The sequence below is a fragment of the Orcinus orca genome, chromosome 17 (genome assembly GCF_937001465.1).
Source record: "Orcinus orca chromosome 17, mOrcOrc1.1, whole genome shotgun sequence".
Taxonomy (NCBI): Eukaryota; Metazoa; Chordata; class Mammalia; order Artiodactyla; family Delphinidae; genus Orcinus; species Orcinus orca.
The window spans coordinates 50060390-50081668 of record NC_064575.1 but is presented as its reverse complement, the minus strand read 5'-3'; the positions used below and the strand labels follow the sequence as shown (position 1 = coordinate 50081668).

At 36.7% G+C, this 21279-nt stretch overlaps 1 protein-coding gene and 1 pseudogene across 2 annotated transcripts in view; both read left to right on the top strand.

Moving 5' to 3' along the window:
- Window positions 1–21279, top strand: part of STK3 (serine/threonine kinase 3) — a 319933-nt gene that overhangs the window by 95042 nt on the left and 203612 nt on the right. Inside the window, exons 5-6 of one of the 2 annotated variants that reach the window (XM_004275350.4) lie at window positions 2632–2796; window positions 3315–3482. The exons of the other annotated variant lie outside the window; for it this stretch is intronic. Coding sequence (XP_004275398.1) covers window positions 2632–2796; window positions 3315–3482 — 333 coding nt within the window. The remainder of the gene's footprint in view (window positions 1–2631; window positions 2797–3314; window positions 3483–21279) is intronic. 2 annotated transcript variants of the gene reach the window in all.
- Window positions 3490–13540, top strand: LOC125961596 (cell division cycle-associated protein 3-like; annotated as a pseudogene).

The following is a 21279-nucleotide window of genomic DNA, read 5'->3' as shown; positions in this document are numbered from 1 at the left end:
TACCCATGACCTGCAAAGCTTTGCATGATCTGTACAATACTTTATGACAATATATATTGGTGTTGTATTTAAAGGTAAACCACCTGGCAATTTGCTTAGAAATTTTAACATGATAAGGATTTTTTTTTTTTAATTGAGGTGAAACTCATATAACAGATTTACCATTTTAAAGTGAAAAATTCCTTGGCATTAGTGCATTCACAATGTTGTGTAATTACTACCTCTGTCTAGTTCCAAAATATTTTCATCAACCCCTATTCATTAAGCAGTTTCTCCCCATTCCCCCCTTCCCCTAGCTCCTGGCAAGCACCAGTTTGCTTTCTTTCTCTATGGATTTACCTATTCTAAATATTTCATATAAATGGAATCATACAATATGTGCCCTTTTGTGCCCAGCTTAATGTTTTTGAGGTCCATCCACATGTCCATACTTTATTCCTTTTCATAACTGAATAATATTCCATTCCATTGTATGTGTATACCATAATTTGTTTATCCATTCATCTATTCATAGATATTTGGGTTGTTTCAACATTTTGGCCATTGTGAGTAGTACTATGAACATTCATGTACGTATTTGTTTGAGTACCAGTTTTCAATTCTTTTGAGTATTTACCTAGGAATGGGATTGCTGGGTCATATGGTAATTCTGTGGTTAACTTTCTTAAAAAAACTTTCCAAGGAACTTAAATATTGTTTTCCACAATGGTTGCACCAGAAATGCATGAGAATGTCAATTTTTTCACATTCTTGCCAGCACTTGTTACTTTCTATTTTTTTAAATTTTATTATAGCCATCCTAGTGGGTGTAAAGTGGTACCTTATTGTGGCTTTGATTTGCATTCCCTAAACACCAATGATGATGATGTTGAACATCTGTCTTTTTATGTGTGACCATTTGTATATCTTCTTTGGAGAAATGTCTATTCAAGTCTTTTGCCATTGGGATTGTTTGCCTTTTCTTGGTTGAGTTAGAAGAGTTCTTTATATATTCTGGATTCCAGACTCTTATCAGATACATGCTTTGCAAATACTTTCTCCCATTCTGTGGGTTGTCTTTTCACTTTCTTCATAATGGCCTTTAATGCACAAAAGTTTTTAATTTTGATAAAGTTCAGTTTTATCTGTATTTTTCTCTTGTTGCTCGTGCTTTTGATGCTGTATCTAATGATACATTGCCCAACCCAAGGTCATGGAGTTTTACCCTTATGTTTTCTTCTAAGACTTTTGTGGTTTTAACTCATATTTAGGTTGTTGATCCATTTTGAGTAAATTTTTGTATATGGTGTGAGGTAGGAGTCCAACTTCAGTTTTTTTTACATGTGAATATCCAGTTGTTCACCCAAGTTATTTCTTGACATGAACCACTGTGGGATTGGTGGTGGTGGAAGCAAGTTTCTTCCAGTAGTTATTTTCACATTTTACATAGTCTTCATATTTTTATATTTTCAATTTTTACTGTATCTTCCTGTTATCCCACTGTGTGGGGGGCATTTGAATTCTTTCTGAGTTTCTTTTTTCCCTTTCTCTCTCTCTCATATAGAGCAATGTCCTCTATCTCTGTATAAATTGAGATTCTTTCCTTTCTCTCAACTTATTTCTTTGGGTTATGCTTATAGTGGTTATGCTTATAGTGTGAAGTAGGTTTTATTATCCTGAGCTATTGATATTACTTGATTATTTAAAAACTAAGAGGATATTTTTGATAAAAATAGGGACTTTCACAGGTTGCACTTGAATAAGGTTTGTCAAGAGAGGCATGGTGGTTAAAAACATAGATTATGATTAAAGGGGACTCACATCTTGGTTCAATCTTACTTGTGTGTGACCAGAAGGAAGTTACTGAACATGTGTAATAACTTCATTTGTCAAATGGTGATAATAATAGTATTTACCTTATAGGGTTGTTATAAGGATAAATGAGATAATGCATGCAAAACTCGTAGCACAATGCCTGGTACAGATAGCACTGCCTCTACTGCGACAACTACTAAGAATCTTTTTTCCCTCCTCTCTTCTCCTTGGCCTTCTTTTCTCCTCCCTCCTCCCTTTTCCTTCCCCTGACAGCCTTTGTTCGTGTTCCCATTTTCCTAGTCTTTCTCTGACATTTCCATTTTTGAGTTCTCATTATTAGGGTCAGAAATCTAGGACCTGGGTGGATTAGGAGTGAGCTGGCTGGAAGGAGGAGGAGTGGTATTGGTGTGAACACTTCATGCAGGAGACTCTTGGCAATCCACCCTTTCTCATTTCCTCTCTTTTATGTAACACTGTTGGTTTCCATTTTCATCAGTAATTGGAGGCACCACAGGGAAGGGTGTCTGAATTTACTTTTTCAGGACAGATAGCTGCAATATTGCCACCTCAGTGTTAGGTGATATAGGGAATAGTGATTTCTTAGGGTCATGTTGTTTCTTGAGATATGTTATATGTTAGGAATGACATTGATAATTTTAAAGAAAGGAGAAATTGAATGATGACATTTTCTTTCATCAGAAGTTCTCAGTACTTTACCTTTTAGCCTTTTCCTAGAGGCTAATGGTCTTTAGAAAGAAGTGCTTGTTAACAGTGCTCTCTTGTAAGTGTTTATCTAACATGGCATTTCAATTGAGTTTTTAAAATATTTCTTTCCAGTTAACAGAAGATGAAATTGCAACTATTCTTAAATCTACTTTGAAAGGACTAGAATATTTACACTTTATGAGAAAAATACACAGAGATATAAAAGCTGGAAATATTCTCCTCAATACGGAAGGACATGCAAAATTGGCGGATTTTGGAGTTGCTGGTCAGTTAACAGTAAGTGTAATACTTTTGGAAACACTTTTGGTTTATATGTCCAGGTTTGAGTATGACTAAACTTTGATAATATATTTTGGGGGTTATGGAAAGAAATGTGTAACTTCATTATTATCAGGGAGAAGGAGCCATTATTTACATATTATTTATTACTTTTATTTACAATTTAAGAGACATTGAATGAATATGAAAATATATATTGTCATCAAAATGCTTAAATATCCAGAAAGGAAAGCTACATTTGTTCATTTCTGTAGCTTTTATTGTTATAGTACTATCTTTAATGACTGTCTTTAATGAAGGTAGTGGAGATAAGTTACTTGTGGACTCTTGGTTTTTTCAGAATTCAAAGTTTCTAAGTATGTCATGTCACAACTAGTTGAAATTTTAGGAAAATAGTTTCAGATATAACCTGTAGTATTTGAGGCTTTCAGATATGTAGTTTAAAGAATATGTTGGCAAATACATTTCCTTAGTGTTTTTGTAGTAATATTTATGTCTGTGTAATGCTTTTGCAGGATACAATGGCAAAACGCAATACTGTGATAGGAACTCCATTTTGGATGGCTCCTGAGGTAATTCAAGAAATAGGCTATAACTGTGTGGCTGACATCTGGTCCCTTGGCATTACTTCTATAGAAATGGCAGAAGGAAAACCTCCTTATGCTGATATACATCCAATGAGGGTAAGAAAATGTCAGTGTTAAAAGTGTTGACGTTTTGTAATGTCAGTGTAAATAAATATAGAGTAAAAAAGTTCATTTGAATTTGGGTTCTGTGCAAAAAATAGTAAAATTATCTGTCAGGGTTAGTGACTGTTAACTTATTTCCTGCCTCGTAACCTTATTTGGGGGAAAAGAAGTGAAGTCTGTATTTCTCTCTACGGTCGCTGTTTTTCTCCCCCAAAAGTATACCTGTTAAATTTCCCCATAATTTTAATAGAAGAAAGGGTTGGTAAACCCCACTACATTATTCAGTTCATCGTATTCTGAATGTAGTAGTGGGAGGCTTGGAAGAAATTGCTTCTTTTCTACCCACCCTGCATATTGTACCTTTTTGTGTTTTTGTTTCTCCGTTTTTCCTTCTCTGGTCTGGCTAATGTTAAAAAAAAAAATCCTGATTTCTAATATTGCTATGTGTAGGTGAATTAAGCATATTTTTTTAGTGCTTAGTGAGAAAATAGAATTCCTTTTTTGAACATTATTATATGCTTCTATGAACTGCTTTTCTAGGATAAATTTTAGAGTTTTAAATGCATACCTTGCATATTCAAGTCTAATTGCCAATGCTTTATGGTTTATGATGATGATAGTTTTAAAATTTATTAGTATGTGAATCTCAATTCATTATAGATAAGTACATTTATCTTTGTAAACTTATTGCCCTCTAGTGGCTGTATTCAATTCAAGAAGAAAGGATATAGGAATGAAGGGAGAAGAGAGATGGGGGAGAGAGAGAGTGTGTGTGTGTGTGTGAAGAAGAGAAGAGAAGATGGTTTCAGGGTGATTGGAGAAATGTGTGAAGTAAACGGATGGGAGGGAAAAGAATGCAACATTTTAGAATATTTGAAGAAGAATAAATTAGAATTATATCTGATATTACAGTGCTATTGTGGATTGAATTTCAAGTGTAGGTAATATTGTACTATACTGAAATATTTAAAAATCTGCCTGCCACTTAAAGATAATTCTTTGAGGAATATAATTGTATATAATAGAGTATGTATCATCTTCCTTGTACATACAAATTCCTCTTGCTAAAGTGAAACATAAAAATAGCGTGAATTGTTTGTTTGAAAATACTAAAATGAAATATAACAAGGTCAGCATAAAATCAACAACACAAATTCTCATTTCTTTTCTAATTAGTAAATATCTTTTGTACTTTTAGTTAAAATGTTTTTAGGGTGATCCTCAAACTAGATGTGTTTGAGTTTGAGTTAGTGAGGTTAGCTAAACTATCCAAGACAGCCTAGCGAAGTGCCAGAGCTGGGATTTAACCCAGGACTCAGATTATTACTGTTCTGCTTCCTCCAGTATAAATCTCATTTTCTTCCAGCCAAATAGTTCCACATACTAAGTTTGACCATGTGGTAGTCTCTCTAGCAGGTAGTAAAGGATTTAAAAAGTAAAACACACTCAGAGTAGCTTCCCTCATCGCAAATTACATGACACTACTCTTTTACAACCAAGTATACTCCTAATCCAACATGATTTCTTAAAAAAAAAAAAAAAGACATACAAAAGAAAATATATATCCATGTCTAAGAATTGAAAACTGAGTCAACCATTTTTTTAATTAAAAAAAATAAAAGAGAATCCAGGACCTCCTTCCTGCCCAATTAATAGTAAAATCAACTTGAGAAATTCTGGAAGACTTGGCTTGGTTAGGGGTGCCAGTTAAGTAATACCCATACACGGCATATTTACACATCTTCCATCTCCCAGTTCCTACTGTATGTGACTGGGTGGACACCTGGCCCATCTTAGTGTGTGTGCATGCCACTGCCTATTGGAAGATCACTCACAAGCATTTAACATGGGGGGCAGAGGACAGGTATCTTCATTTTGTCTGGGAGTGGACAAAGGGATATGGGTGTGTTAATTCACAGAATTAAAATTTCTTGATGGGAATGTGTTGGATGACGACTTCTCTTGTAAAGCTTAATATAGCAGGGTGCAGCCTTTCCTTGTGGTCTGATGTCTCGGTGTCCCTGTCGGGGTGCTATGCCATATCCTAGAGACACTGGCCAGGAGCATGCGCCAGCCATACTCCTGCCCTGACCTCATTGGGGGCTTCAGCACTTCGCCCTCTGACATCGTATGGCTAGAAATCGCGACTTATGGGTGAAGCCCAGGATCCCCTTTTTCTCCCGCTTTACATAGTTAAATTTTGGCTTGAATGACATGTTCCGTGCTCATGAAGTCTACTTTCTTACTTTTCATTTTATCTTTTTACCCCCTATGGTAATTTCCTAGGGTTGTCGTAACAAATTACCGCAAATTTGGTGGCTTAAAACAATAGAAATTTATTCTCTTACAATTCTGGAGGCCAGAAATTTGAAATGAAGGTGTTGACAAGGCAGCACTCCTTCCAGAGGCTCTAAAGGAGACTCCATTTTTTGCCTCTTCCAGGTTTTGGTGGCTGGCTGCCAGAAATCCTTGGCATTCCTTGGATTGTAGCTGCATCACTTCAGTCTCTGCCTGCATCTTCACATTAACCTTCTCCTCTATGTGTCTGTGTATTTTCCTCTTCTGTCTGTCTCAAATTTCCCTCTGCCTTCCTCTCAAAAGGACACTCGTCACTGGATTTAGGGCCCACTCCAATAATCCAGGATGATCTCTTCCTGCAAAGATTTTTTTTAATTTCAAATGAGGTCCCATTCAAAGGTTCTGGGGATTAGGATGTAGACATATCTTTTGGGGGCTGCTTTTCAACCCACTATATCCTCTATAATCTGTTCTCTTTTTTCAAATCGTATATCGTTTAAGATCAGTAATGACTAATTTCAGGACGTATCTCCTTGTCTTTCTTTAACCAATTTTTTTTTTTATTGTGGTAAAACACACATAACATAAAATACACCATTTTAACCTTTTTTTTTTTTTTTTTTTTTGCGGTACGCGGGCCTCTCACTGTTGTGGCCTCTCCTGTTGTGGAGTACAGGCTCCGGACGCGCAGGCTCAGCGGCCATGGCTCACGGGCCTAGCCGCTCCGCGGCATGTGGGATCTTCCCGGACCGGGGCACGAACCCGCGTCCCCTGCATCGGCAGGCGGACTCTCAACCACTGCGCCACCAGGGAAGCCCTCCCTTTCATACTTTTACTTTTCTTTCTTTTCATACTGCCTCTCTTCCTCCCTATCTGTTCCCTGTATTTTTCTGCCTGATTATTTTAAGTGATACCTTGATTCTACTAACTATACTTTCAGATCAGAAATAGCCAAGGATCCACAGGAGTGGGCAAATTGGATCATTGGAGAATTTCAGTATTACTTCCAGGACATGTGGTTTTTCACTCTATTTGAAAGTTAGAGTTGCTCTGCCCTGTGGTTCTAATACATATGGGAGTACAAGGCATTCCAGCCCCAAAATTGAGGATTAAGGTTTATTACAGTGACAGTTTCAACATATTTCTGTCTAGTCAGAGTTATTATTCTTAAAGAGATGAATAAGCAAGGAAAACAGAATAAACAGATCTCAGCTTCTCTTGGTTGAGTCTGCTGAGGTCACCCCGTGGGTTTCACAGGGAAGACAAATTCCCACTGTTAATTTATATTCAGACCTTGCCGTTGGTGTTGCCAAGTCCTCTGTAAACATGCTTAGTTTGGTAACTACTGAGGAAGCAATCATCATTTTCTCACTGACATACTAATTATGTGAATATGAATTGTAGTGTTGGAGACATATTTCCATTAAGTATTGCTTAGATAAAGAAGTATACTAGGAGGATTGAGCTGCTTTGTACCCAAAGGTGGAATTGGGGCCCGGCATCCCTCCTTGCCTGGGCTGAGCCCTGCCCCGTCCTATTTCTCCTGGTTGAGGTGGGCTCAGCCTAGAGCGTCCCAGTCATTCCAGTGCAGCCCGCTGCACAGCAAGCTTCTAGCTCGAGTTCCAGACCCACGTTCACCCAGTGCTGGTGTCCTGTGCACTCCCATCCAGGTAGCGAGCTCCCCACAGCCAAACCTGCCAGCAGCGGAGCAGCTGGAGGGTCCTAAGCAGGCCCAGGACTCAGATCCCCGTTCTCCTACCCTTGGCATTGCACGGACACCTATGAAGACCAGCGGAAAGCCCCCAAGCCCACTGGTGAAACAGCTGAGTGACGTATTTGAGACTGAAGACCCCAGATTAAGTCTTCCCTCAGAACCTATTCTGCCCCTAGAGACACCTTCATCTTCTCAACTGGACTTGCCTCTGGGCACCCAGTTTTCCCTTGAGGATCAGACTGAGACTCCCTTCCAAGCAGGTGTTTTCCAAGGAGGAAACAGGACATCCCTCAGAGACCCCTACAGCCAGCCAGCACTTGGACAAGCCCTTGAGAGACTCCGACACTGCTTGATCTTCAGGTTCTAAGCGCAGCAGACAGAAACCAAACAGCAAAGTGCTAGGGAGATCTTCTCTCACCATCCTGTAGGGTGACAACTCCCCTGGGACTCTGACACCACGACAGGGTAAGCGGCCTTCTCCCCTGAGTGAAAACGTTAGGCAACTAAAGCAAGGGACCGTTCTGGGAACTGCACGACTTCTGAAAAATGGAGGACAAGCATGGGAGCAAGGCCAGGGCCATGGCAAGGAAAATCGGCACTTCGCTTTGGTAGAGAGCTAGGCTGTGCATGGGCCCAGCACTGGACTCACCACCAGGGGCCTAGTGACGTTCTGTGTCCTCTCACCCCTTCTTTCCTTGGGAGACTGGAAAGGCTTATTTTCTTCAACTCCCCCTATACTACCAACTCTGGGACTGAGAGCTTCCTTAGCGTTCTTTGTGTCTTATGTGTTTCTGTATATTGTAGGAAGTGATTAAAAAAAAAAAAAGAGTTACACTAGACTCCATCTATTTAAGATTTTAATGTGGGATACTGACAAAGGCAGTATTTCTCTGTATATGTGTGGGAGCATTCACAGGAGACAATTTAAATTGATTTATTAATGATTGAAAGATGATTTACATTTCATACTTAAAAAATAATTATATTATTACACTGAATTTTTTTTTTATATACAGCAGGTTCTTATTAGTCATCCATTTTATACACATCAGTGTATACATGTCAATCCCAATAGCCCAGTTCATCTCACCACCACCCCCACCCCCCACTGCTTTCCCCACTTGGTGTCCATACGTTTGTTCTGTACATCTGTGTCTCAATTTCTGCCCTGCAAACTGGTTCATCTGTACCATTTTTCTAGGTTCCACGTATATGCGTTAATATACGATATTTGTTTTTCTCTTTCTGACTTACTTCACTCTGTATGACAGTCTCTAGATTCATCCACGTCTCTACAAATGACCCAATTTCATTCCTTTTTATGGCTGAGTAATATTCCATTGTATATATGTACCACATCTTCTTTATCCATTCCTCTGTCGATGGGCATTTAGGTTGCTTCCATGATCTGGCTGTTGTAAATAGTGCTGCAATGAACGTTGGGGTGCTAGTGTCTTTTTGAATTATGGTTTTCTCTGGGTATATGCCCAGTAGTGGAATTGCTGGGTCATATGGTATTTCTATTTTTAGTTTTTTAAGGAACCTCCATACTGTTCTCCATCATGGTTGTATCAATTTACATTCCCACCAACAGTGCAAGAGGGTTCCCTTTTCTCCACACCCTCTCCAGCATTTGTTGTTTGTAGATTTTCTGATGATGCCCATTCTAACTGGTGTGAGGTGCTACCTCATTGTAGTTTTGATTTGCATTTCTCTAATAATTAGTAATGTTGAGCAGCTTTTCATGTGCTTCTTGGCCATCTGTATGTCTTCTTTGGAGAAATGTCTATTTAGGTCTTCTGCCCAGTTTTGGATTGGGTTGTTTGTTTTTTTTAATATTCAGCTGCATGAGCTGTTTATATATTTTGGTGATTAATCCTTTGTCCATTGATTCGTTTGCAAATATTTTCTCCCATTCTGAGGGTTGTCTTTTCGTCTTCTTTATGGATTTCTTTGCTATGCAAAAGGTTTGAAGTTTCATTAGGTCTCATTTGTTTATTTTTGTTTTTATTTCCATTACTCTAGGAGGTGGATCAAAAAAGATCTCGCTGTGATTTATGTCAAAGAGTTTTCTTCCTATGTTTTCCTCTAAGAGTTATAGTGTATAGCCTTACATTTAGGTCTCTAATCCATTTTGAGTTTGTTTTTGTGTATGGTGTTAGGGAGTGTTCTAATTTCATTCTTTTACATGTAGCTGTCCAGTTTTCCCAGCACCACTTATTGAAGAGACTGTCTTTGCTCCATTGTATATCCTTGTCTCCTTTGTCATAGATTAGGTATCCATAGGTGGGTGGCTTTATCTCTGGGCTTCCTATCTTGTTCCATTGATCTATATTTCTGTTTTTGTCCCAGTGCCATATTATCTTGGCTACTGTAGCTTTGTAGTATAGTCTGAAGTCAGGGAGTCTGATTCCTCCAGCTCCATTATTTTCCCTCAAGACTGCTTTGGCTATTCGGGGTCTTTTGTGTCTCCATACAGATTTTAAGATTTTTTTTTTTTTTTTTGCAGTACGTGGGCCTCTCACTGTTATGGCCTCTCCCGTTGCGGAGCACAGGCTCTGCACGCGAGGCTCAGCGGCCATGGCTCACGGGCCTAGCTGCTCCGCGGCATGTGGGATCTTCCCAGACTGGGGCATGAACCCGTGTCCCCTGCATTGGCAGGCGGACTCTCAACCACTGCGCCACCAGAAAAGCCCCAGATTTTAAGATTTTTTGTTCTAGTTCCGTAAAAGGCCATTGGTAATTTGATAGGGATTGCATTGAATCAGTAGATTGCTTTGGGTAGTATAGTCATTTTCACATATTGATTCTTCCAATCCAAGAACATGGTATAACTCTCCATCCGTTGGTATCATGTTTAATTTCTTTCATCAGTGTCTTACAGTTTCCTGCATACAGGTCTTTTGTCTCCCTAGGTAGGTTTATTCCTAGGTATTTTATTCTTTTTGTTGCAGTGGTAAATGGGAGTGTTTCCTTAATTTCTCTTTCAGATTTTTCATCATTAGTGTATAGGAATGCAAGAGATTTCTGTGAATTAATTTTGTATCCTGCAACTTTACCAAATTCATTGATTAGCTTTAGTATTTTTCTGGTAGCATCTTCAGGATTCTCTATGTATAGTATCATGTCATCTGCAAACAGTGACAGTTTTAATTCTTCTTTTCCAATTTATATTCCTTTTATTTCTTTTTCTTCTCTGATTGCCGTGGCTAGGACTTCCAAAACTATGTTGTACAATAGTGGTGAGAGTGGACATCCTTGTCTTCTTCCTGATCTTAGAGGAAATGCTTTCAGTTTTTCACCATTGAGAATGATGTTTGCTGTGGGTTTGTCGTATATGGCCTTTATTATGTTGAGGTAGCTTCCCTCTATGCCCACTTTCTGGAGAGCTTTTATCATAAATGGGTGTTGAATTTTGTCAGAAGCTCATTCTGCATCTATTGAGATGATCATATGGTTTTTATTCTTCAACGTGCTAATATGGTGTATCACATTGATTGATTTGCATATACTGAAGAATCCTTGCATCCCTGAGATAAATCCCACTTGATCATGGTGTATGATTCTTTTAGTGTGTTGTTGTTTTCTGTTTGCTATTATTTTGTTGAGCATTTTTGCATCTATATTCATCAGTGATATTGGTCTTTAATTTTCTTTTTTTGTAGTATCTTTGTCTGGTTTTGGTATCAGGGTGATGGTGGTCTCATAGAATGAGTTTGGGAGTGTTCCTTCCTCTGAAATTTTTTGGAAGAGTTTGAGAAGGATGGGTGTTAGCTCTTCTCTAAATGTTTGTTTGAATTCACCTGTGAAGCCATCTGGTCCTGGGCTTTTGTCTGTTGGAAGATTTCTAATCACAGTTTCAATTTCATTACTTGTGATTGGTCTGTTCATATTTTCTATTTCCTCCTGGTTCATTCTTGGAAGGTTATACCTTTCTAAGAATTTGTCCATTTCTTCCAGGTTGTCCATTTTATTGGCATAGAGTTGCTTGTAGTAGTCTCTTTGGATGCTTTGTATTTCTGCGGTGTCTGTTATAACTTCTCCTTTTTCTTTTCTCATTTTATTGATTTGAGTCCTCTCCCTGTTTTTCCTGATGAGTCTGGCTAATGGTTTTTCAATTTTGTTTATCTTCTCAAAGAACCAGCTTTTAGTTTTATTGATCCTTGCTATTGTTTTCTTTGTTTCTATTTCATTTATTTCTGCTCTGATCTTTATGTTTTCTTTCCTTCTGCTAACTTTGAGTTTTGTTTGTTCTTCTTTCTCTGATTCCTTTAGGTGTAAGGTTATATTGTTTATTTGAGATTTTTCTTGTTTCTTGAGGTAGGCTTGTATAGCTATAAACTTGCCTCTTAGAACTGCTTTTGCTGCATCCCGTAGGTTTTGGATCATCATGTTTTCATTGTCATTTGTCTCTAGGTATTTTTTGATTTCCTCTTTGTTTTCTTAAGTAATTCTTGGTTATTTAGTAATGTATTGTCTAGCCTCCACGTGTCTGTGTTTTTTACATTTTTTTCCCGTAATTGATTTCTAATCTCACTGCATTGTGGTCAGAAAAGATACTTGACATGATTTCAATTTTCTTAAATTTACTGAGGCTTGATTTGTGACCCAAGACGTGATCTATCCTGGAGAATGTTCCATGTGCGCTTGAGAAGAAAGTGTAATCTGCTGGTTTGGGGTGGAATGTCCTATAAATATCAATTAAGTCCATCTTGTTTAATGTATCATTTAAAGCGTGTGTTTCCTTATTTAGTTTCATTTTGGATGATCTGTCCATTGTTGAAAGTGGGGTGTTAAAGTCCCCTACTATGATTGTGTTACTGTCGATTTCCCCTTTTATGGCTGTTAGCATTTGCCTTATGTATTGAGGTGCTCCTATGTTGGGTGCATATATATTTATAATTGTTATATATTCTTCTTGGATTCATCCCTTGATCATTATGTAGTATCCTTCCTTGTCTCTTGTAACATTCTCTATTTTAAAGTCTATTTTTTCTGATACGAGTATTGCTACTCCAGCTTTCTTTTGATTTCCATTTACATGGAATATCTTTTTCCATCCCCTCACTTTCAGTTTGTATGTGTCCCTAGGTCTGAAGTGGGTCTCCTATAGACAGCATATATATGGGTCTTGTTTTTGTATCCATTCAGCGAGCCTGTGTCTTTTGGTTGGAGCATTTAGTCCATTCACGTTTAAGGTAATATCGACAGGTATGTTCGTATTACTGTTTTCTTAGTTGTTTTGGGTTTGTTTTTGTAGGTCCTTTTCTTCTCTTGTGTTTCCCACTTAGAGAAGTTCTTTTAGTGTTTGTTGTAGAGCTGGTTTGGTAGTGCTGAATTCTCTTAGCTTTTGGTTGTCTGTAAAGCTTTTGATTTCTCCATTGAATCTGAATGAGATCCTTGCTGCGTAGAGTAATCTTGGTTGTAGGTTCTTCCCTTTCATCATTTTAAGTATATCATGCTACTCCCTTCTGGCTTGTAGAGTTTCTGCTGAGAAATCAGCTGTTAACCTTATGGGAGTTCCCTTGTATTGTATTTGTCCTTTTTCCCTTGCTGCTTTCAGTAATTTTTCTTTGTCTTTATTTTTTGCCAGTTTGGTTACTGTGCATCTCGACATGTTTCTCCTTGGGTTCATCCTGTATGGGACTCTCTGCACTTCCTGGCCTTGGGTAACTATTTCTTTTCCCATGTTAGGGAAGTTTTCAACTATAATCTCTTCAAATATTTTCTCGGGTCCTTTCTCTCTTCTCCTTTTGGGACCCCTATAATGCGAATGTTGTTGTGTTTAACGTTGTCCCAGAGGTCTCTTAGGCTGTCTTCATTTCTTTTCATTCTTTTTTCTTTATTCTCTTCCACAGCAGTGAATTCTACCATTCTGTCTTCCAGGTCACTTATCCGTTCTTCTGGCTCAGTTATTCTGCTGTTTGTTCCTTCTAGTGTAGTTTTCATTTCAGTTATTGTATTGTTTTTCTCTGTTTGTTTGTTTGTTCTTTAATTCTTCTACATCTTTGTTAAACATTTCTTGCATCTTCTCGATCTTTGCCTCCATTCTTTTTCCAAGGTCCTGGATCATCTTCATTATCATTTTTCTGAATTTTTTCCTGAAGGTTGCCTATCTCCACTACATTTAGTTGTTTTTCTGGGGTTTTATCTTGTTCCTTCATCTGGTACATAGCCCTCTGCCTTTTCTTCTTGTCTATCTTTCTGTGAATGTGGTTCTTGTTCCACAGGCTGCAGGATTGTAGTTCTTGCTTGCACTCCATTTCATAATTTTTTGACTGTGATCCATAGTATGAAATATATTTCACATTGTGACCTATTATGCACATGTGTGCATGTATGTGTGTGCACACAGTTGAATCAAAATATACATAAAACAGTACTTACCTATGCATGTTCATAATGGGTCACATGTGAAATATATTTCATACTATGAATCACTGTTTGTGATCCACTCTGATTTCTGTTCGATCACAGTCTTCTCTTCTTCTACTGTATTTCATCTTTTCATTAAAAAAAGAAAAAAAAGTGGTCCAAATCCATTCAGTTGATTTCGTGACCAAGTATTGGTTTGTAACTTGCATCTGAAGAGGAAGAATCACTGTATCTTTGGAAATCTGATTTCTTCCAATGCAATAATGCTTTCCTTGTTGCCACATGATAGTGGTGTGACCTGGCCTTTGAGACTTGTGAGCCCTGAATCAGTTCTGTTATCTGTCAGTTGGTTATAGTGGACTCTCAATTAATTTTCCAGTTCACTGAATTGTTGTGAAGATCATATAAGACAATGTAAGTGAGCAATACATGTAAAATAGTAAATACTTTAGAAATATTAGGTAGCATTATTAAGTTTTCAAGTCTCAAATTGAGATATTAAAATAGTTCAAGTTCTTGCAGAGAGTAGCTTTTTTTTTTTTTAACTTTTTATTTTATATTGGAGTATAGCTGATTAACAGTGTTGTGATAGTTTCAGGTGCACAGCAAAGCGGCTCAGCCATAGGTATAGATGTATCCATTCTTCCCCAGACTCCCCTCCCATCCAGGCTGCCACATAACATTGAGCAGAGTTCCCTGTGTTATACAGTAGGTCCTTGTTGGTTATCCCTTTTAAATATAGCAGTGTGTACATGTCAATCCACTTAGGGAGCTTTTGGCTATGGAAAGGATCAGGCAGTTGCTTCATCATCACCTTATTTTGTTTTGGGTTATTGAGTAGGTTTGGCGGTATTGGGACCTTATGCAGTACCCAAGGGAGCTTATTGCCAGCTGTGGGAGGTTGCTGAAAGCTTTAAAGCCCTTACTTATGGCTGCTGAGATGACTTCTGCAGCCTCTACTGGATACAGTATGGAAATAATGAGCCCATGAGGACACAGAGACATGTAGACTCTCTTTTCTAACCTCAGGTCAGACTGTGATATACAGATGTTTTCTACTTCATTTTCACTGTATACTTGCTCAGTAATGGAAACTGTGATTCACAAGAGAGTAGAATGAGTTTTTTCTGGAGCAGAGAATTCAGAGTCATTGGACCCCCAAAATTTCAGTTAAATATTGGTTTGTGTGTAGATGTGCATTTTGTTGGTGAGAGAGTTCACAGTTTTCATCAATGAAAATAAGAGTTTCTTGACCACCAAAGATTGAGAACTATGGCTCTCAGTAATAATATTGGTGACCCTCAAGAGAGTTTCTTATTATATTGTGTATTTAGGATATGGTTTTGTTTAGTATTTACTTTATTATAGCATGTCACTGTTCTGTGTTTTAATCTGGAACCAGTAACTATATATGCATATGGCCTCTATGATTTCCCCCCAAACCCCTAACACTCTTTTACTTCTGGAAAGGTTAGTTTTAGGTATGTCTAATTACTGTCTGAATTTCCTCATTCTACTGATTTAAAAAAATCTTTTTTTTCTCTGAATTCTCACCTTTTCTCTGTCTTATGGCTTTTATTTTTTTTTAAACTTACTTTGTATTATAGTAATGATTATGTTGTCTTATTTCCTCTATTAGATCTAAGTTTTAAATGCAAGTGTGTTTCATTTTTGTGTGTCTAATTGAACCTAGTGGAGTGACTTACATAAGAGCATCCAATAAATGTTTTTGTTGAATATGTGCTCAATTACCTTTCTTATCTCAAAGACACTTTGTGATGGTAATATTGAAATCTAGCAAGCTCAGATTCTTCTTTCATACAATAATAATGTTGTACTTGTAGGTTAGAATAAGAGTGAAATAAACTGAAAAATGAAAGTAAATGCTAATTAAATACAACTTGAAAGCCCTATCCTTGCTCATGGCTTGACTTTCAAACTTTTACTAAGTGCAGTTTATTTATTTAAAATTTAATTTTTATTTATTTATTTATTTTTTTATACAGCAGGTTCTTATTAGTTATCTGTTTCATACATATTAGTGTATATATGTCAGTCCCAATCTCCCAATTCATCACACCACCACCCCACTTCCCCCCCTTGGTGTCCATACATTTGTTCTCTACATCTGTGTCTCTATAAAATATCAGTTTTAAATTGATTTAATTCATACATACATATATATATATATATATATATATATATATATTTATTTATTATTTTGGGGGGCACTTTAGATCCTGGAGATCAGAAAGACTTAATGTTGGCCTCTGGACAGTAGCTTTGGTATGCTAATGGGGATATAATCATTAACCCTGTTGAGGGTCTTAAAAGCAATTGTACAGACTTACTATATTGATCATAGTAAGTTTTGTTGTGTTTTGTTTTTAAACCAGTCATAGAAACTGTTTAGGCTAACATTTATTTTAGAAGACATAAATATCTAGGTGTGTTTGTGTTAGGAGGTTGGGAGGTATCTGAGGGCAGGTGTTGACTCTGTAATTTCAAGTGTACAACACTTAATTCATGATGTTTTTGGAGGAAATGCTGTCTGTAGCAAACTTGACTTTTGAAATCATGGCTGATCAGACATATTTTAAAAAATGAAGATAGTCAGACACTTGTAAGTCAGACACATCTGACTTAAACAAAAACTATGTATTTTAGTTAAATTCTTGCAGAGTAGATTTTCAGCTGTCCTAGAGGACTATATTAATTACAGATTATTTGTTTATCTTAACTTGGTTTTCAGTATAACTTTTACATAAATAGAATCATCTTCATTACATCTGGGATCATTTAAATAGCATAATTACATGTAGTTGTGCTATGTAATGAAAGGTAAGGGATAAATGATCAGAGGTGACTTTATAAGCATTGCAGTAAGTGACTTATAAACTGAAGGTCACCATTTTAATTGGAAGGTTTGTGGATCTCTTAAATTCTGTAATCAAATGAGTGATATCAAAGGAAGAAGTAATTTAACATAACAATTGTGGCTTACACTGAACATATGTTCCTGTTAATAAGTTGCATTATAGTCTTTAAGGACTTGTACGTAGTTAGTACATTTTGGTTCATATGATACCCACAGTTTTTCTTAATTTTTATTAGTGACTTGTTACAGTGGTTAACAAGAAATACACAGATTTAAGTTGCAATAGTTTTCCCAGGGTTATATGATCTAACTTCACAAGCTTCTTGGACATATGTAGATGCTTTTCTATTTTGCTTTAGTTATGACATACAATTGATATAGGCAAGCATGAAAGCTTGGGCAAATTTTCATTGCTTTTTCTGGATCTTGCTCAGGTTCTGTGGTATTTATGTAAAGCACAATTTTGTTACTTGGGAATGCATGTTGAAATTATCATGTGCACTATTTTGCTGTAGGCCTGTTGGCACTGCCACAAAGGTAATACACTGCAGTAGGCCATTTCCTTGTCGGCTGCATTTACAATTTAATAGAAATATTACATGACTTTTTAAACAAGTGTTTTGGCAGGGAGGAAATGGCAGATTCCTTACAAACAAGCATAGCTTCCTTTCCTTAACCACACTCCAGCTACTCAAGAAATTGTACTTGGTTTCAAGTTTGGGGGTTTGAGGGTAGAATGGGAAGTCAGGTTGAAACAGGAATGACATTGATATTTATTGATACTATAAAATAGTTATGTATTTTTAACTGCTGGATTTTATTACTATATAGTTTCAGTGAGTGACAACCAATATATTTCTGAATTAGGGCCGACTTTATTTTTATGCAGTTCACCTGGCTGGGACTATCTGGTTTTGATTGGTTGAAAAGGTCAGGACTACCAGATAGGCTCTAAGATGTTAGTTTACTTTTTGTAAGTTTTTTTTATAGTTTTGGCTTTGCTGCATATATTGGTCTTCATGATATTTGCCTAAGCGCTACTTCTTTCATATCAACGATGATTTTATCTTGAAGATGAATCACTTTGGAGGGTAGAGAATATGGAAAGAAAATTTGGTAGGCTTGTTAGCACTGACATACAACATAATGGATTCCTAGCACATCTTTTGGTCAGTTTGTTTTAGTTCTCTATTGTGTGTTTCGAATTTGAAAGGTCACGTTTACACTTTTTTTTTCTTGGATATTATTCCATCCTATCACATTCTTATTTTATTTAGTTCTTTGAATCTTAAGTCATTTGTAGTTTTGGATAAAATGCTGACCTCTTTAATTCTAAAGTATTTTATACTTTTGGGAACTCTACAGAAAAAAAAATGCACTTTACTTTCAGCCTTGACTTTGGCCACATTTTACTTTCTAGTGTAGATCCCGGCTTTTTCTTCTGTACAGAAAGAGAACGGTTTATAGTTAGGTCTTTCCCCTTTTCTTTTCTTATTGCTTCTGACTTCTTAGCCAGCTTACCTGGCAGCTGTAGTAAGTTATGCTGCTGTGGTGTGGTAGAGACTGGCATTGGGTGTGTTCTTATAGCCATCACAGCATTGGCTTTTGTTATTTTCCATGTTTCAGTTTGTTGGTAATGGACATATGGACGTCATATGTTCCACAGAGTACTGTACGAAGCCAATTTGAACTGTTTCCATTTGCCTCCAGTCCAATCATGATATTTATTTTTCCATGGCACTTACCCAGATTATCCATACCTCCTGCTTAGCTTGTGTCACTGCCACCATGGACTGTATTTCTTCTGATTGCCTCCAGTTTTTCACAGTATCTAATTGCCTATTCCGCCTTAGCTTTCTTTGCACTGCATTGATTGATGTTTATAAAATATCCCGAGATCTTTTAGATAACAGATACTCAGGTGCAGAGAAGTATGATATTCAGCTTGTTTTTTGTTTATATATAAGGAAAGTTTTATATCCAGCCTTATAGAGTGGAATTGAATATGCTAGTGGAAAACTTAGAAGAGTAACTGTGTGGTTTTAGCCAATATTGCTTACTTTTTAGTATCAACAGTAACAGCAATGTGATCTCCCAGAGAACCTTTGATATAACAAATCAGGTCATAATTTTATTGCTGAATTTTGGAGAGAAGATCCTGGATGCTTCTTTCTAGGCTTGAGAAAATATGGCTACATTATTGTTTACCACAGCTGTTCTTCACCTCTTAGCCCTCTGTAAGGTCATTTTAGATACTGATTTTCAGAATATGAATAAATGAGTTACAGTCATTTCATGACATTAGGTGAGTCAACTATTACCGTGACCTAGAAGCTTTGGCTTTACAAAGGAATGCATTTATTCATTCATTTAGCAGATATTTACTGCTATGTGTTAGGGACTATGTGTTAGGGACTGTTGTGTTAGGGACTATGTGTTAGGGACTGTTCTAGGTGCTGAGGATGCAGCAGCAAAAAAAAAAAAAGGATGAAAAATTCTCTTTATTGCTTTTGTATTCTAATGAGGGAGAGAGATAATAAAGAAGAGAAGTAAATACAACATCTAGTATGTTAGTAATAAGTCCTGCAGTAGAAAAAATAATGCAGGGAAGTAAGATAGGAAATTTCAGCGACGGAGTGGAGTGGTTGACGTACAGTACTGGATTGCTAGTGAAGGCCTCACTGAGGAGATGACACTTGAATAAAAACTTAAAGAAAATGAAGATATCTGTGTACGGAATATACCAGGTAGAGGCAACTAACTGCAAGTTCAGTGGTCCTGAAGTGGGAGTGTGGTAACTCCAGGTGAGGATCATAGAGACTTGAAGGTTATAGTAAATACTTAGGCTTTTATTCTGAATAGGTGAGAAGTCACTGAGGATTTCTGAGTAGAGGAGTGACATGAGAATGAATAGCCTGGAGAGTCACAAGGGTGGAATCACATAAACTAGTTTAGGAGACTTGTATGAACCATGCAAGAGATGATTGGATGAGGATGTTAAAAGCAGTGAAGATAGTGAGAAGTAGTTGGTTTCTGGTATATTTTTAAAAGTAGATTAACAGGGTTTGTTGATGGATCAGGTGCATGAGAACACTGAAAATGCTTAAAACCATTCTGTACAACTTTGGGAGATGGTCTTTTTTCCACTGTCAAAATATAAGGCAGAAAATTGAATGGAATGTAGAGTTTATTCTTCCAGGAAGCCCAACTACAAATGTAATGCATGTTTATTGTGGAAAGGAAGGAAGGAGGAAAGAAAGCAAAATATAAACAAGAAAATAAAAATCACTTGCACTTGTTCTGCCTAGAGAGTCACAGTTAGCATTTGGTATATGGTATTCCTGTTTGCTCTGCATATGTATCATGACCATGAGAACGTGCTGTTTTTAACCAGAATTGGAATCATGAGATTGTGTTGTTTTGTAATTTTCGTTTTTCATTTAGCACTGTATCTTGGGAGCTTCCCCATATTCTTAAGTGTTTTGAGCCCTAACATGTTTAGAAAATTGCTTAAATGAAATAATTTTATATATTCTACTTCTATGATAGAGATTTAAAATGAGTAGTGTCCTTTTTTAAGGCAAAAGGGAACAACTTAAAGAAGCCATTGCTTATAGGAGTAAGGGGAAAAAGGGTTATTATGGGATTATGTGAAATCATGTGTGTGACACTTGTGAAAGCATTATAGAATTTAAAGAATCTTTCATTCAATAAAAAAAAATTTTACAAAAAATAGTCATTGCTAGTCAACAATCCTAAAGTGTGTAAAAATGTCTTGGTTTTAATATTTAATACTAATAAATTATTATCTACTAATTATCATAAATTATACTTTTAAAGACTATAAATATTCTGACAACTTTTAAATTAAGGTATAACATCAATTCTGTATGGATTTCATTTTTATTTCTATATGAAATTTTTTAAACACTCTTTTAGAGGAAATTATTTTTGAGCCTTAAGAAACTGATATTTACATTGCAACTTATACATCCTATCTTTAACTTTGTATCAAGTAAGTAGTCTTAACCAGCTGAATGATTGCATCAAGCCTAAATAATTAACCATATCAGAAAACATGCAATTAATAATGAGCAGATTGTTAGATACTTCCTTCTAGCGGTACAGTCATTTAAAAAGGAAAACATTCTAAATGTTTTTTTCATTTAAAATGTATTTTACCTGCCAAAAAATACAAATGTGGTTTTCTTAACCTTGAACACTGGTATATGCATGTGCAGTAGGGAAGCATTCCTCTTTTGCCAGCTAATTAGCTTTTGACATAAATGTAGTTGTTCTCCAACTACCTGAGTCCTTCTAGTGTCCCTTGTGCCGATGGTATTCTGCATTTATAAAATATTTTGCAAAATTTCAAGAAGAAAACTTCTGAGAAGGAAAAAATGATGAAGGACAGAATAACAGTACCCATATTTGGGGGTTTGGAGGAGGGAGGTAAAAGAGAATCTAGAGAGTAAGAAAAGAATTAGGAGAACATGGTGTTTCAGGCAAGGGAGAGAAGAGTTTTA